Source organism: Hippoglossus stenolepis, chromosome 6 (genome assembly GCF_022539355.2).
Source record: "Hippoglossus stenolepis isolate QCI-W04-F060 chromosome 6, HSTE1.2, whole genome shotgun sequence".
Classification (NCBI taxonomy): Eukaryota; Metazoa; Chordata; class Actinopteri; order Pleuronectiformes; family Pleuronectidae; genus Hippoglossus; species Hippoglossus stenolepis.
Genome location: NC_061488.1, coordinates 17,120,028 through 17,138,398, shown reverse-complemented (window position 1 = coordinate 17,138,398; position 18,371 = coordinate 17,120,028). Strand labels below are relative to the sequence as shown.

Genomic DNA, 18,371 nt, shown 5'->3' with positions numbered 1-18,371 from the left:
AAGCCACCAAAGGAAAGTTAAAAAACAAAACAGTTAGAATCATACGGGAAACGTCCACAATCAATTCATTCATCTTCTACCTTGTATTCACATATATTCATTTGGTATTTGCTTCTGTCCAAAACATTTCTACAAATGTGATGAATCTACTAAGAAGACATTATTGCAAATCTCGCACAAAACCAGTTGATATAATAGAAAATGATATATACACAAACATAAAATGTGAGTGACAATATAAATACAGCTGGTAAGTAGCTACTCGTTGGTGACTATGACCGGGCCTTTGCTGTTAGAGCCCTGAAACTCTTCTTAAACATTTTTATCACAAAGCTTTTCATGAATGTTTGACATATCCTGTGGATTGTGTCTGACTTCATTTTATTCACTCATGATTTATGAACTGATTTTCTTTCTGCTGTTCTATTCACCTCCACTTTGTCTTTCTGTGAAGTACAGAAACACAGTGGTGCGTTAGCATGAGCGCTAGTGTAGCTAATGCTAGTTCGCTCAACGTTAAGAGCAAATAAAGGCTAACAGTGAGATTTTTGCAGTCCAGCTGTTTTATTTGTTAATGTGAGTATTTTAGTTTAAAATAAAACAAGCACCTCATTCTTAAGGAAGCGGAATAGTGTACAGGTTGTAGTTACAAAATCACTGCACTTTTTCTCACTGTGTACAGAGCATTTTCCTCATAGTTTTTTATCCCCAGCTTAGTTAGTATCTAGTTTTAACTACTTTATCTCACAATCAGAGTTTCATCAATTGATGATTTTCTGAGGAGTTGCCATCTTTTCATTAAACACATTTACAAGATGCTATGTAAACATTTCTATGTGTAGTACAATGTGTTTTCTTACCTTTTTTGTTCCCTGTCACATCAGGAGAACGGAAACACAAGAAGAAAAGGAGTAAATATCGTGCACGGCAAAAACAAGTTATTACACAAGTTTTAAAACAATGTTGATGCACAATTATATAGCAATAAAAATGCTATTATTGTTGTAAGTTCTGGCTTGGGGTAGGGTTACATATACATACATATATACATCGGTTCAGTTAAGGATGTTTCATTGTACAACACAAATGAACTAAAGCTGTAAACTGTGATCGAAACCTCTAACTTGGTGCATTATTAAAAATGTGTGTGTGTGTGTGTGTGTGTGTGTGTGTGTGTGTGTGTGTGTGTGTGTGTGTCTGCTCATCTCTGTCGATCTTCACACACAAACTGACGATCCCATATATTTAGTTATTAATTGATGGTGACTGGTTATGAATCTGGATCGTTCCTGTCACTTTAACACTGATGTCCTGGCTGTGTGTGTCTCGTATTTTGTGTAGCAAGTGAACTGAGTGTGCACAAAATGTTGGACTTTTTTCAATGTGTTCAAATGTATGTCTCATAAACTATCAAGTGAATCAATTTCAGTTCTGTTCAGATCCTAATAACTTCTGATTAGTGTTGGTGTTTATTGTTAAAGTGTAACGTGAGTGGGCCGCCACACACAAGGTTGTGTAGAATAGCCTCTTGGAGTCCAAACTCATATAATGTCAGAACAGATCGTCTACAATAGAAGAAAATTAAAAAGCTTGGCACTAACATATACAAACATAATCTTCCCCCACTGACTCAACACATATGGGACAAGAGGAGATGTAAACAGCACAACACAGATTTGTTACTCACTTCTCTTCGTCCATTTTCTTCTTCATCATGTCTCTCCTCCAGGCTGGCATCGAGGCCAGGCGTGCCGTCTCCTCTTCTACCTGTAGACGGACAGAGGGGAGAGACAGATTGGGGCCCACACCAGTTGGTAAAGGATTGTAATAGTAACAGCAGCCCAACAAAACTGAAGAGAAATGTTAAGGGAAATTTAAGCTGTCTGTCAAATAAGAATTGTTTATACATGGTGAGGGTAAGAAATAACCAAAACATTTAATGCACACTGCACATGTTTGAAACTACTCGTTTCAGTTTTTGAATAATGTACATACGCAAACAAATAAACATATGACTTAATAAACCTTCTCAATGACACTGGAGTTAATTGGAATTTTCTGTATTACTTTTAAAAATAGAATGGCACTCAGTAGAGCACATACTGTACCTCCGCTGGGGCTGGGCGATATGACTTCAAGTCAATATCAGGATTATTTCAAACTTTTACCTCGATTACGATAAATGAACAATTATTTTATGCCACCCTCCCCCCACAGGATCGTGATCTGCGTGTCATGAGAAGTCTTGTGTTGTGGGTACCAGTTGAACTGTGTGTGCGCAAAATGTTGGACCTTTTTTCAATGTGGTTGAATACGTGTCTAAAAACTCTAGAGTGAATCAAACAAACACAAAGTAAACTTCAGTAGTGTATGTGTCCTAATAACTCCTGATTAGTGTTGGTGTTTATTGTTAACGGGTGAAGAGAGCGCAGATCAGCGGGGGAGTGAGGAGGGAGGACCTGCAGCAGGGTAATACAGCACTGAACATAGTGGTAACCTGACAAATCATGAACATTGGGGAAAGTACAATTAACTCAATGTTAAAGAAAGTGGAAAAGAAAATCCGGGATCCACCCCCTGATCCTGATCCTCATACCAAAGTTCTTCTCTGACCCATACCACAGTTCAATAAGTTTCCTGGTAAACAGTCTAGAAGTTTTTGCATAATCCTGCTAACTAACTGACAGTCAAACAAACACAGATGAAAACAACCCCCTTGGTTCAGGTAATGAATCAAAGGTGGGATTGAGGTGTTTCCGTGTCACATGAGATCTCTCTAAATGTTGGAGAAAGTGATAAACACCTGCTTACAGAGAAAACTAATCAAATGTTAGTTCACCCATTAGTTCAACCTACACATTCATTCTCAAATGTCACATTTTTTGTCAAACAGCCTTTGTGGAAGACCTATAGGACTAAATGCTGAATATACATGTCTCATACTTGCATGCATGACTTACAACAGCAAACAACTCACAATAGGTAGGTACTCTTCTCCTGTGTCTTTGAGTTAAAATAAAGCCTTTTCAATGGACAGGACTTTGTTCCTTACAGGACATTCCCTTTGGACTGTGCACTCACACAGTAACTGGATCCTTTACTCTCTTTCAGCCTGTAATCGGAGGTGCAGCGACCAGAGGGCAGCCATCTTGGATATCTCATCTTCACCTGAGAAGATACATTATCCTTTCTGCGTTCCTTTAACTGAAGCATTTCACTTGCCCTGGCAGACCCAAATCCAGGTAAGATTATCTACACAGTGCATTTTTAATGATTCCCCTGGGAATTACAGAGCAAGAAAAAAAAAAATCTAAAGGAAAAAATATTTTTTTCCCCGAATTATAATTAACTATTTTTTCTTCATTGACGTGAAAATAGTCAACATTCCCTTGGTTTAACCTTTTAAATTGGTTACATAGGCCAACAATATGGTACCTAGGTTGCACTGATTCAGTGATGACATAGATTCACCATACCTTAGTCTAATTTAGGAAAAAATGTTACTCTGTCATATCCCCTAAATGCAGCTTATCAGTTTGACATGCAGTCAAACCAGTTAAACCAATAGGTACTTAGAGTCACAAGCTACATGCAGCAATGCATATGTTTAACCAGTGACATTTTTTACCTCTGGTCTGGTTAATGTCACTATTGTGCGCTGTTCATTTAACATGCATTGCATCACACACACTTAACACGCATAAATATGTCACTATCAAACCCTCCACACTATCCATCCACAGCAGGGAACAGCATTAGTGAATGCACTTGATAAGAATCAAACCTGTGACCTTCTGTACCTAAATTAAAAGATTGGAGCGCCATGTAACTTTTATTTCTGAACGTAATCACTGCTGTCGGAAATATGAACAGCCTGTTGCTTTAAGATTGAAACTTGTTTCCAATAAATACTACAACAACTAACAGGTAAAGGTAAAACTTCAGTTAATTTTCAGCCACATTCATCTGGTTTAAAGGCAATTTTACATTAATAAGTAAGACAGATGCTTTATTCTTCAAATATGAGTTGTTATGTGCTGCGTTTTTATGAAGTAATACTGCTACTAAATGTCAGAAGAATACCTCAGTGGTAACTATAAGCCAATTGTATTTTGGGTCACTTTTCTAATCTGAAAGATGTGGGTCTGGGACAAAGTTGAATATAAAATGTTCATACCTTAGGATAAATCTAATTTGAATCAATCATAAACAGCAGGGTAATACCTATTTTGTACTGGTTAGATAACTGTATAAAAGACACACTGTATATAGGCCTGTATGGTCTGGAGACCTGTTGAAGTGGACGGAGAATTCAAATAACAGTACAGTTATATCAGGATTAGCAGTATCTCTTTAATTAATGGACAATTTTAATTTGTTTTTATTTGTTCTTTTGCTAATCCTCCTCATGACTTGGACTTAGTACCTTGACTAGACATAACTTACACTGTATAACTCCATTGTCACCTCACACTCTTTGGTGTGCTGGTTACATTCATCAAATCAGACACAAATGCTTTACATAAATACAAATCTATAAATATACCTTTAAGTTTACCAGCTGACTCCCTTCCTTTCTGGGCTGGGAGTTGATCAAGGTTCTCTGTAACCTCCTTATGGCTCCTGTAAGCCACGGATAGCATGACAGCGGGTGGCGCTAAGAGGGTTATTTGAAGGTAATCTCGATGCTGCACAGGCACTTTGAGAAGTCTGTGGTTCTTGACGGCTACGAATGTCGCAGTGGAGGATTACACATAAAAGAGCTTGGTGTTTGAAAGTGGCTCTTTTACTGGTACAAGGGCTGATTGTTTGGATTTTCTCCAAGATAGAAAACAACATGTTAGGACATATATTAATTTGGATTTACATCCAGTCTGGTAAATTCAATGTTTATCACGAGAGTAACCCCCAACAGTTAGTGTAGAATTATGTAGGAAAGAACTACTGACATTTTATAATCACAAAAAATGTCAACAAACTTTATTTCTAACAGCAATGTAGAAATCAAATAATAAAAGACCACAAATTAAATTAAAATCACAACAATTGGAGTAGCAAAATGATGGGATTAATTTGATATCTAAGTCACAGGAATTATTCCATTTGATATTAATTTGTAATTGTCAAGTTCTGAAGTACTAATGTTAAAAGTAACAAAGGGCCTTGCATTTACCGCAGTGCTAATCTTTGCCATGTATACTGAAAGGCACACATTGTATTGTCAAACAAGGGGCGATTTGTGACCCACTAAGTAACTTAAACTCCCACAAAGCAACTGAAGACCTAGATTCATTGAATTTGAGTCAAGCAACAAAGTGAACTTTAAAGTAATGATACCACTTAATCAAACCGTCACCATTTCATCTCTAGCAGCTGTAGAAGCTCTGAGTTGAATTGTGAAGCGATTGCTTGCCTTTCTGAGGTGGTGATCTCAACAGGAAATGCAATGTGAATAATTCAAGCCAAGTTATGTGCTTCATTAAACAGACAATCAAAAATATGAATGATAAACAATGCACTTGGCATTTGCAATGGCAAATCTTCAGCTTTAAAAACTTGCTTTCCCATAAGCAGTGTGCCATGGCAATTGAGCCTGCTAGATTCAAAAAGCTCTCGGTTCGACCCACTTCAAAATGAAATGGTTGTAGCAAATGTGTGTCTTTTGACATCACACTCTATCTTTTCATCCACTTAGGGCAAATGCAAATGAAAAAGTCAGCACAGCTAAGTGGATGCTCTTTGCTTCGCTGTAGTTAAGTCCCTTATGTTGTCTAAACGCGAATACACCAGCTTAGTTTCCTCCCTCAGCATACTCCACCGTGCACATCCGTTTTTCCTGGTCCTGTTCTTCTCTCTTTGGTCGTACAGGTGAACTGGGCTGTTAGTCCAGCCCAAATCCATAGATGTTAAATATCAAAAAGCTCAGCTTCCTTTTCTTTCCAAAAAGCAAAGCTTCGGTCAATGTATCTGATGATCTCTTCATTGCTGAACTCTTTTAGCTCATAAATAAGTTTAATTGAGTCTCCATTAAGTTCATCTCTTGGTGGAGGTTTATCAACATGAGGTCCCTCTATGATTTTAACAGTAACAGGTGGAATATCTTTCACTGGATCTACTCCTGAGCTTTCTGTTGTGTCCTGTGTTGTCTCAGCTTTTGCTGTTGTGTCAGCTTGTTGTACAGTTTCAGTTGTCGAGCTCTGTATATGATCCTGGACTGAACTATTTCCATTAGAAACCACCGTCTCACTTGATGACATCTGCTCACTGGATTTCACATCCCCCTGAGCGTTGTCCTCCGTTGAGGTTTTCAGGGTTCTCTGCTCTACACACTGGCCATTATTAGAAAAAACGTCCTGGGTTGCAGCAGGTGATGATGGTAGCCCATCTGATGGGTTGGGTGGGGCAGGTAGCGCAGGTGGAGTAGACTGTGTATTTGGAAGCGGAGGTGCAGGATGGGTTGGTGGCGGAGGAGGTGGAGGATGCGAAGGTGGGGGAGGAAGTGATTCCTGGGTTGCCATGATGGGCGTTTCAGGAGACATACAATATAGAGAAGCTGTCATTACACCTCCCCCCTCATCACAGTCTCCAAAATACTTCAACTTTATGTCTTCAAAACCGTCGGGCCAGTCTCGCTTCCCTCTCTCAATTTCTTCCATGACCTCCTTGTGAAACTGCCGTATAATCTCCCATTTATGGCTTCCGAGACGGTCAAACATCTCATAGCACAAAAGGTGGCGGAATTTGCGCTCACTGCGAGACATGTTCATCTCCAGCAACTGGAAGTATCCAAGCATGAAAAGGTCGAGTGTTAGGCTTTCATAACTCACAGGTGACCCATTGATGTGTGGCAAGAAGTGCTCTGGCCAGTAGATCATCTGGGCACGACTCAGCCTGCGGATCTGGCGTGTGGGCACTTGACTCATGATTGTCCTCCAGTGGCCGATCAGATTCCCTACTACCTGCTTCGACTTCATGAAAAGGAGGAGTTTGTCATCTTCACTGTGTATCTCCGTACCAATCTGTGCACTGAATTGGTTGTAGTCCTCCCAGCCCACATCTAAATTTCCTCTCCTGCTTGCATATTTAGTCCGATAACACTCCGAGATTGTGTACTTGCGCCAGTGTTCGAGGAACAAGAATACGATCCTCTCTTTCCTCATTTCAATGCATTCCTGGACATAGCTTAGATCTGTCTGCACCTCCAAGGTTCTTGTTAGTTGGCCATTGTTTAAAATAGGGTCTGCAGAAAGAACCTGATTGAACTGTTCAATGTTAGTTGGAGCCATTATCTCATGAGGGGCATACGTCTGAGGAGCATGAGATGCAATGATAACGGGTTCTTCAACCATTTGTAAGACTGATTCCTCCACTGAGGGTAAATGTCCATTGCTATTAGATTCAAGGACTGTAGCAGAGGAACAAGGGACAGCTTCCTGAATTGTCTCTGGAGCATGGTTAGACTCGCTGACCATAGGGAGGGATCTCTTACGTTTGTATACCCTATTTGCTTTGTTGTCTACAGACTGTGACTGATCCTGAATTTCATAATTGGCCTTGAGGTTCTTCACTGAAACTCCACACTGCTTTATCTCGTTCTCCACGTCCTCTCTCGTTGAGAAGGACTGAGACCGTCCAATAAATCCAGCACCAGCTGATCCTGCTGTTTCAGACTGACCTGTGCTCAAACTCCTTGCCTCTTCCTGAGAATGTACCGGACATATAAGATCCAAGATATCTATCTCTTTTCCCCCCAGCGTGGCAAGAAGAATGGCCATACTCTTGAGCAGTGTGGAAATCTTACTGCACCAGGCTGGAAGATCTTCAGCTTGGCCATGCACCTGCTTTGGATTAACTGAGAAGTGCCCTTGGTGGAGGGCAGCAGAAACTGGTAGGAGCTGGTGCAGCTCATGCTCTAATTCTTCCAGCTCCCTCTCGACTTCTGACACCTTGTGCATGACCTGGAGGTTCTCAATTTGCTTCTCAATACGATTTAGGTCAGCCTCTGTCATCAGTTCCCCAAATGGGCCCAAAATGGCATTGTGGATGTGGGAGTAGTGCCATTCCTGAGGCTGGTAGTGTCCACTTGCCGCAAACTAAATCAGAGGTCAAAGGAGACCAGAAGACAAGAAACAGGGGAAGGAGGGAAGGTTTCTTCAGCTCTAACTTCCTGGTGTGAATACATGCTTCAGTGCAAGTCCATCCTCACACACAGGTTTTACATGGATTTAGTGGTGCAATGGCACTGCCTCATTAAAATGGATAAATCTTCCTTCATTTATTTTGAGTGAAAGAACATTAAAAGCTACTATTTATATAGTAGATATGTAGAATTTAGATGTAAGTTACAAGATTATATTATGTATGTTTAGGCATTTGACACTGAGACATTTTAACATCTATATTTGCTCAATCTTCTAGTTTTCCCCTAGTTTTCTTTCTTTTCTTTTCAGTTTTTCATGTTTAAAGAGTGACTTTGTACACGCTGAGAATTTTGTTTATACTGATATCAAGCAGGTGATAATTTCATCTTGCTGCATTTCATCTTGCTGCATCATGTTTGGGTCTGCAACCCAAACATGATGTCACACTGCAGTGTGACATCACTGTCTGGTACTGGCACAAGTGCAGCTGACAGACACACTTCAGTCCACACCCAACAGTGACAGGAAAATACTGTCACTAAAGGTGCATGAGTTGAAACTGTCAACCGAGAGAGGTCAATGCAGCTATGTTTTTCTGAATGATGTAGAATTACTAAGGTCGTGATCTGCTTTCCAAAAAATGTATACAAATAATGTACATTTTCTATGAAGTAGTTTGCAACTTTAACAGTAGTGAACAAATGTAGTTGGTCAAATTATCAATATTCTTTCATTATTGTTATTATTACAGGTTGACCTGTAGTGTGAATGGGTCCGGCATCACACCACTGAATCGGCATGTAACAACTTGAAGCCGCAAAACTCCCATCAAACACCAGCCCACACTGTGTCCGTACGCCAAGTGTGTTAATGATGTGATGGGCACTGTAGCCAAGTATTCATTTCACTGCAATCCAAAAACTATGTTCAATAAATATAAAAAGTAAACATGCAAAAAAAACAAAGAACTAAATTAGTGAGCACATGTCTACAGTCAGAGCGAACTACGTCCAATATAACCTCAAGCGAATGGTAAAAATGTGTTATTTACAGTGGATATTTAAATACTTTGTGTTCAGATTAGTTTCATACTTCTAATGATGCCACTGCATCTACACATACAAAGTTATTGTGAAAGTCCTCTTGGCTTTAAGACTGTTCAGATTGGTACATTGTACTTACTGTTTTATTCCTTGTGTGTATTACCACACATTGCAGTGACTATTGAACTTTAAAATTGGGAGATGCCACATGATCAAAATTCGAAAGACATTTCAGTATTTGACTGAAACCATGGGTAACTTAGGCCCTTGCATTTGTTTTGATGATGAGAATAACCGAGGTTGTGGCAATTAACGTGCAAAAATGTTCAAAAAGCAGTAAGCCCCTAATTGCGGCACCCTCAAATTACTGGCTGACTAACAAGTCTAAAAAACCTAAACATATGTCATGCATGAATATTAAAAACATACTAATACAACCTTGTTGTTCAAAATCACAAAAGACCACACTCAAATCCAAACGCCTGTTATCCCCTTTGTGGTGGCAATTATTTAAAATTCACTGAAGCCATCAAGTTTACAGAGCATTTAAAATTTAAGAACCACAAATGGGGATAGCTAAGACACAACAAAATATCTAGAACCTTAGTGAAGCCTTGCAGCACCATGCCTACCTTGCGCTTGTGCTCGTCCTCCTCTTGGATCTTGACCTGAAGCTTCCGCACCATCACCTGCCTCTTCCATTCAGGTATTGCTTTTCCCTGTTCATCATGAGTAGGCACTAGCGCCTCCACGTCAGCAAGGCTCGTCTTCCGTCCCGACTCTGCTCCTGCGGGGCCACCACCACCACCACTGTTCCCATTGATCACAGAGTTAGAGGGCAGTTGCTCGTAGCTCGCAGAGGTCGATATGGTTCTGCCAGATCCAGAGCCTGTAGGACTAGGACTGGGACTTGGGGTGGTGGGTGGGGAGGTGACAGGCGTATTGGATGGTGGAGGAGATGATGGTTTGGCTGGTGGGCTAGATGTGCGTGTCTCTGGTGGAGAGGAAGCGTTACCCTGGAGGAAAATAAGAACAAAGATACACAGAGAAACATCTTAAGCAACCGCAGGCGTTACCAAGCATTGCTGGGCACATTTAATGTCACATGATGTAGAGGATTCATTTGATTACGATAGATGAACTAGTTTCCTGAGAGGGGTGATCTATCTTTTAATCATCCTTTACTGAGCCAAAGGTTAATGCTACATTTTGTGGAGACCATGCTGACCATGTTGCCTCTTCATGAAGTACCAGTTACTCCTTGGCCTTAAGAGACCAATGACAACCATAATGGTTATGCACCATTTAGAAGGACTTATGCAGTATGTTTTGCAAAAGTATTGCAGGTGGTGTTTTTCTTTGCAGATCATCTGATGGCTCTAGTTGGTCTTGTGTCACATTGTCAACCATGTGCACAGTTTACAAAGTTCTGAAAACTTAGCAATGCAGTATATATTTATCTAAAACGTCTATAGATCTACTTGCCCCTTTGATTGTTTTGCTCCATTTCTGTCTCTTTCGCATTAATTTCAACTCAGTTTGCCTTTTCTTGATATAAATGGGGGCAGAGTGACTTCAAATCCACAAGTAATGGCAAAAACCGAGCCTACATTTCTAAAAGTGGATGTTACATAAATGTATCATCAGTAGTGGACGACGGCTGTGGACCTACATTGTTGCCCGTGGGTCCACTGTTGGAGAAGACAGTGGTGTAGCCTTTAGTGTGAGGTGTGGGCTTCAGGTTCTTTCCTGCTTTGATCTCTGCCAGCAGCTCCGAGTTGTCGCCAGTGGGGGACATCATGTTGAAAGATTTTGTACCTGCAGACAAAAGGAGAGAGCAGAAAAGTGAAACCAGGTAGACAGAAAGAAGGAATGGAGTGAGAGAGAGGGAGAGGGAGACTCACTGAAGAAGAAGGAGTGAGAGAGGGGTTGGGTGGCATTTCAGTGTTAAATATTTCATCCGATCAGGCAGGTAACAATGCTGACCTGGAGCAGATTGGACAGTCATGGGAGGTCACTGCGGTGTGCTGAGCCACTGTCTCATGGATACGTTCAATGTTTTTTTTTAGATTTGTTTAGTTTCATTATGTTATTTACTTCTCTACCTCTTATATTCCTCTGAAATTGAACATCTTTGGATGAATCAAAATGATCGACCAGCTAGCAAACAACAGAATACACTGAAAAAAGAGAATTGTTCACCAACTTAGACAAATACCACAATTGGATTAAGTTCTCAAATTAAAGTTATCAATTGTGTGACTTGATAAATTTAAGTTTAACAAACTGTAATAATTTGTTTGGTACCTGTTGATGTAATTGAAGTGACATTTTTAAGTTGGTCTAATAATTGTCTTATTTCATTGTACTTCTAACCATTTACAATGCAGGAACATCATTTTCTCTCTGCCACCTGTTTTGTTGCTGTTGTCTCACTGAGTATCTGAGCTTCCTCAATTATGCTCAGATGTGTCGGTGGTTTTTATTTTAATGACCACCGCACTGTCTGTTTACTGCCCAATTAACTGGGTTTCACAAATCATGCCATTACTGAACATACACTGCCCTTTAAATGTTTTATTGCTGTCCTGCCATTGGGCAGCAGGTGGAACATGAACGACACAATTAGATATTTGGCCAACAAAGTATAATACATAGATTGTAAAAAAAAAGGCGTCCAAATGAAGGATTTACAGCTAAATTGATGGTACTGACTTTGCAAATAAACCAGTGAGAATTTGGCACAACAGGCAACTGTTGCATCAGTCCACGGTTGCATTGAGCCAGGATTAGATGGGGAGGAGCAATTCAAAATCATTTCACTACAGTGAGTCCAAAGAGAGGCGGCGCACAATCTCGGTCTAGTTTTGCCCTATTTTAATATACACAGTTAAGCTACAGCTGAGCTTTCATCTTCTAAAAAAGGAGGTTAATGGAAAAATCTATACATTCTGCTTCCATGGATCCTAATGTGCTTATAGTGAAGAATGAGCAACTTAAGATTTCAACTCTAACTCTAACCTCTAATGCTACAACAGAAGAACTTTGTTTTCATAGGACAGATCAAATTCAAGAAATTTGAAATGTCAATCAGGCAAAGTAGTGCTGTCATGTGAGGCCACATGAATGTATAAATCAGCAACATTTCAGAATGGTGATAGTATATCATGACGAACCCTATACAAATATATACAAAGAGCAAAACAATTGTAATGTAGAAAAATATGGAACAATGACAACGTAGCTCTTATTTTAGCATTATTCATAAAACTAACTTCTAACTTTTATATGTACTGTAAAATATTCAGATCAAACGTGTATATCAAACATTATAGCAGCTACACATTTATTTTTACATTTACATTTCACACATACATACACCAGGATCTAACAGCTACAGTACCTCACCTGTTTGAATGTGAACCTCCAAAGAATTGAATTTCTTCAATGCCTCATTGATCTCTCATCTTTGGGGAATAAAGTCCACTCGTAAAAATGTTCCCTGTAGAGGCGACCACAATGGGGTCTTGCAGGACATAGAGCTGTGCTAGCCTGCCACCCCTCCTCACTCTCACTCGCTCTCCCTTTCTCTGTCTTTCTCTCTCTCTCTCTCTCTCTCTCTCTCTCTCTCTCTCTCTCTCTCTCTCTCGGGGAGGAGAGACCAGCTTTCTATTAAAGAACCATCATCACTGTTGGGGGAAATCTAAAGGAATCACCAGTAACTGAAAGTGACAGCGAGCCAATGACAAGCCGGGCCAGGAATTAACACACATGCGCACGCGCGCACTTGGACAGATTCAGTCAGCTGCATGCTCGCACGCACGCACACACACACACACACAGACACGCAAAGTTACCCTTCAATCCCCAGCTCGTTAGTCCACCCTACTGGACCAGTCCGCTCCACAATAAACCTCACACACAACTGACTCACAAATGCATTGATGACAAGCATACAGTCTCGCCTCACATTTACTGGATTACAGAGAGGGAGAGAGACTGGTGAACAACTTCCATTACACATTATACAATCCATTATATCTATAAGCACTTGTACACACTCACACCTTTGCAGGTAAAAAGGTTGCAGATAAAAGAACTGTTGAACCCTGACACACTTTTAGAGCATGTGACAGCTCCTTCAATGCTCAGTCAGCAAGTTATATTGTTCAGTTAATCTTCATTGCCAGATGAGCAAAGTGTTGTAAAACTATTATTGCATGAAATATAATTGCATCGAGAAAGTGCAACTGAAACTATAGGCATTATAAAGAGCCTACCTTCTGCCAGGCCCCTGAGTATCCACAGTTAGAAGACTGGAAAGTTAAACTGCACTCAAGTGGGTGAGCTCACACCAGTTTCAATACACCTTCATATGCATGTGTTTCTGAAGTCAAAGGCTATGTATGTGTGTGAGTTAAATTCTGTTTGGGCTAGGGGTGTGTACTGAGCAGCTCTGTCACAGTGAATGTAGAGGTGGGTGGAGCTGTGACAGGTCATGAGATTATTTGACAAATGGCCTCTCATGACATCACAACGTTTTTTGCTCTGGGTTAAAACTTAAAGAGCAGCCAAGCTGCTGCTTCTGTTGACAGTGGTGCTGTCGTAAAGCAGTCAGATATAGCTGTGTTCTGTAAATGTCTCGTAATAAAAGTAGGATCCACTCTATCCTGTTAATCAGTGCAGAACAATAGTTTTAGACCTCTAACCATTACAGTCCTGCAGCATTTAAAATCTGCCACCTGGTGTGTTGCCTCCGTCTCAATAAGCATCTGAGCTTTAAACTCATCTTGAGCTCTCAGATGTGTTGGTGGTTTTTAATTTTACAACCACCTAACTGCCTGTTTATAACCTTGTTAATGCTATAGAACTAATCATATAATTAGAGAGCACTAGCTCCTCTTTAGTGCTTAACGTAAAGATGCGTCCTGTACAATATAAAAACTGCAATCCTCTTCCCTCTGATCAATAGAAAACAATAGAGCTTTGAACCTTTCACGATGTGGAAACAGCATTTTCTCTCTGCCACCTGTGTTGTTGCTGTTGTCTCACTATCTGAGCTTCTTCTTCAGCACTTGGATGTGTTGATTGTTTTTAATTTTATGACCACCCAACTGCCTGTTTATTACCTGATTAACGGAGCAGCACAAATCATGCCATTACTGAACATACACTGCTCTTTAAGTGTTTCATTGCTGTCCTGCCATTAGGCAGCAGGTGGAACATAAATTAATGACACAATGGGATATTTAGCAAACAAAGTGTAAAACATAGATTGTAAAAAGATGCCTTAATTAAGGATTTACAGCTTAATTAATGTAACGATTTAGCTGAAATACTTTGAACACCTTTTTTTAAGGAAACAAATGGACGAAATATTTCTTACTGTAAATTACTTGAATACTGTATCTTGTAATTTGTTGTCCACTAGAAGTAATTATTACTGTGATGGCCATTTTTATATTTATATATATATATAAACACAGAACATTATATGTTGTACTTGGAACATGATTAAATTTAGCCACAGTTTAGATGTATCCGATGGGTTGTTTGTTGAAGGTAATTGTGGTGTTCACTTGTTGACTTAATGGTGATTTAGCTTCTTCCTGTAGGGGTTGTTCTTTTGTCTGCTGAGCCATGCTGTATGTCAGGCTATCTACACGGTTCTATTTATTTAGTACAAAGGGGCTTTTTCTCCTATTGGAAATGAAAACCCACCACTTCCAGTGAAATATTTTTTTTAGAAGAACAACTTGTTGCTTTAACAAGCTGGATACACAAGTTGATTCGATGCTGTTCGATATAGGTCAACGACACACTGTCAAAAGACTTCTATGGTCTTATAATCCTGTAAGGAATGTGTGGAGGCCTGTGGTTAAATGTGATGTATAAGCTGAAACTGAATGAACTGATTTAGTTGAAAGACTGCTTGGCAGTCTGTACTTACTCTTCATCTGTCTTAGTGCCACTCCCTCAGCTTGAGAGGCGGATATAGCCCCACCTTGACGAAGCAGCAGTGAGGAAAAACCATGGCATGCAAAAAGAAATCAAACAAACCAAAAAACATGGAGAGAAACAAGTGGAAATAGATAAGGTGAAAGAGGGAACATGTAGATAGAAGAGATGTATATTAAAGGGTTAATAGGGGGGGAAAAGATTAGACTCAGAAAGACAAACACTTGACAAACAGCTAAACATTTTATAAATATGAAGTAGATCAGTTATGTATCATATCTCCTCACTGCACAATGCATCAGCATTCTATCGATATATACTGGACTTTTTTTTAGAATTCTATTGATTAAGATTTTATTGCAATAATTATTGAGTTATTGTTCAGCCTTTTTTTTTTGGACGTCCGAGCACCAGTTACACAGACCCAATGTTTTTGGATGATTTATTTATTTGAGGTTGGCTAAACAAAGTTATGTAGATTTCTTATGTGTCCTTCACACCAATGAGCTGAATTGGCTTTTATTTATTATATAATTTATTGTTTTTACTATTGACTGATTATCTATTAGTTAGAACAGGGAACAATGTTTTTCTGTAAATTCTTTTGTGGTATGTCGGTAAGAAACGGTGAATCGAAATAAATTTGAGCAGGGATCACTGATTCTATGGCGAATTTTTGAATGAATTTTTGTATTTTGGTCAAACTGCCACATTTCACCCCATTATTCTTCGGCCTTGCACTTTTTCAAGATTCACGGTCTCCTTTACATTTCATTTTAACCACTTAACAAAAACACAATATTTCACAGTTAAAATGTCCCTGTATCTAAAACAAGCTTGTTCACTGTCGGACAGCAGCATCCAGGACAACAGGGCACTTAAGGAAATGGCTGAACACTAAACCAGTTGTCAGGGTAATCTAAACCCAACATCATTAATTTATAATCTGTTATTTAGGATGCGAGGGTCAGACTCAACTCATCTGTACCCAACGATATTAACATGTGCCCATGATCATTTTATGAATTGTTGAACAATGTTCATGAGAAAAAATAAGCATTAATGTGTTGTCTTCTTTTTTTCAGATTGTGAATATATGTTTAGTCTTGGAAAACAAGTAGGAAATAAAGGGAAACCAAAAAAAATGAAAGAATGGAAGGAGAAATCTTTAAGGAACACTCACTTCCTGATGAGGAAGATGGGCGTCGCTGGTTGGTGGAGCTGGAACCGGCGTTATTCTGGCTGGTTGGCATCTCTGGGGGCAGTGGAGGAGGTGGAGGGGGGGTTGGCGTTGGGTTGCTTGGGGGAAGAGGCGGTGGAGGTGGTGGAGGTGGGGGCGGGACCGACTCCTCTGTGGTGCCATTCTCAGAGCTGTGGGCGGGGCTGTCGTTTGGCTCCTCCAATAACACAGAGCCCTGGAAAGAGGGAGCGACGGGGGCAGAATTAGTCCGTCATGTTTTATACCCATTCACTTGTTGTAGTAACCCCTGCTGGCTCTCTACTAGCAACCACATTAATTGTATTTCTCTGTTGTCCCCTGTCTGGTCCCTGCTAACAGGGATGAGACAGGTGCACCATGCAGTTCACTTTAAAAAAACACACTCGAATGTTGATGATTCATTAAAATCCCAAATCTTAATTGTTTTGCTCCTATTAATTATTGTGATTTTTGCATTTCATTGGCCAGCGTTTATATTATTAAAGCATAAACATTATTGATTTTTATTTTTTATTCACACGTTAAAAACAAATAAATGAACAGTGACATTGAGTTGGTTTCCCTGCTTGCATTGGCCTGCCAGCTCACACTCCTGCTGGGCTGAGCAATCATTAAATTCTTGCACAGCGACTGTCGGCTGTGACAGATGTACACGGCACAATAGAAGCCCCTTCCCTCTGCTTCCTGCCGTCTTTAATCAACCCATAAAGACATAATACCCTGTTGCTAATAATGACGCTAATATGACCTAATCTCCTGGGGGAAATTCACAGGGAAAACTGTGAGAAGGCGCCATCTGTCACTGCAAGTGATAGTGCTTTAACCCCCACGCCCTCCACTCCCCCAGCGTGCACGCGTCTGACACACTCTGAAGCGTGCCATAACCCCCCGTTGGATGCAAGTTAATAGGCCGTGACGTTTAACTCGACCCCGCCCCTCCTGTATTCTTCAGACGCGTGCTCATCATTGTTGGCCCCTTTACTTTTCATACCCCCCAGGGACCTGGGGAGGGGGGGGCATGTCCAGATGGGTCTTGGCAGCACGTGCCGTTGCTCCTGTCGATTAGCCTGTCCATCTGCCGCGGTGCCTCTGAGACCAGGAAGGCCCCACTGAGGCTTTAATTGGCTAAATGTGGATTATACTCGGTATCACCCTGAACACCCCCGCCCCTGATACCCAGGAGATTATAATCCCCTGGGACACTGATGACAATCTAACAGACTCTCTTCATTCAGACGCCTGTGCTGGCATGTAGCAGCAAGCAGGTTCAAACCAATAACCTTGGAACACCTGAAGTTATAGACAGGAATTTTCTTTGATGAATCATTGAGGTTACACTCAAAAACAAATGTTTATTTTTACTAGTAATGTTGCATTTTGTTCAAATGTGTTAATAAATTCTAGATCAACAGCAACTAATGGCAGCTCAGAGACCTCAATTCAAGATAAGAGAAATGAATACAACAAATTACGAGCAATATCACAAGCTGGGACTAACGCACACTTATGTATGAAACAGAACCATTAGCCCAAGAAAAAATAAGAGATTCGGTATTTTCTGGTTATTGTCTCCCTGTTGCTCTGTCTGCAATTGTTGGTTTTGTTCTGTCGTAGGTTCTTGCAAAGTTTACACAACAGAGTGGTGACTCAAGAGGCCATGGAAATGAGGGGGTAGTTTGCATCAGGTGGAAAACAAAAGCTCAAGAAGACACAAGATTACGTAACATGCTGAGTAGCATAATGAACAGGCAAATAGTGCAGCAGTCCGAGTGGTAACCTAATGCCAACATGCCATCACCTGGCCAAACCTAATCCTGGAAAGGCACCTTGTTAGGAGCTGAGCTGCCCACACAACCCTTAACTGGACAACAAAGGCAGTTGTTGTTAGTAACCAGTTTGATAGTAAAGTTTAAATTGACTGTGAAATGTATCCATTAAAAAGCAAAACCAAGACACAACATCAATCCTTGTCTGGAATCAGCCGCTGCTCTGAATTAAGCTGCACCACAT

General features: G+C 40.3%; 1 protein-coding gene across 5 annotated transcripts in view; it reads right to left on the bottom strand.

The window, feature by feature from the left end:
• The window catches only part of espn (espin), a 40,028-nt gene that overhangs the window by 2,243 nt on the left and 19,414 nt on the right, over window positions 1-18,371 (bottom strand). For 2 of the 5 annotated variants that reach the window (XM_035160376.2, XM_035160377.2), the window contains exons 9-14: window positions 16,326-16,557; window positions 15,135-15,188; window positions 10,857-11,002; window positions 9,817-10,200; window positions 1,688-1,767; window positions 861-881 (exon numbers count right to left, since the gene is read on the bottom strand). In XM_035160376.2, the coding sequence (XP_035016267.1) occupies window positions 861-881; window positions 1,688-1,767; window positions 9,817-10,200; window positions 10,857-11,002; window positions 15,135-15,188; window positions 16,326-16,557 (917 nt within the window). The remainder of the gene's footprint in view (window positions 1-860; window positions 882-1,687; window positions 1,768-9,816; window positions 10,201-10,856; window positions 11,003-15,134; window positions 15,189-16,325; window positions 16,558-18,371) is intronic. The other 3 variants (XM_035160378.2, XM_035160381.2, XM_035160379.2) reach the window with 3 other exon arrangements.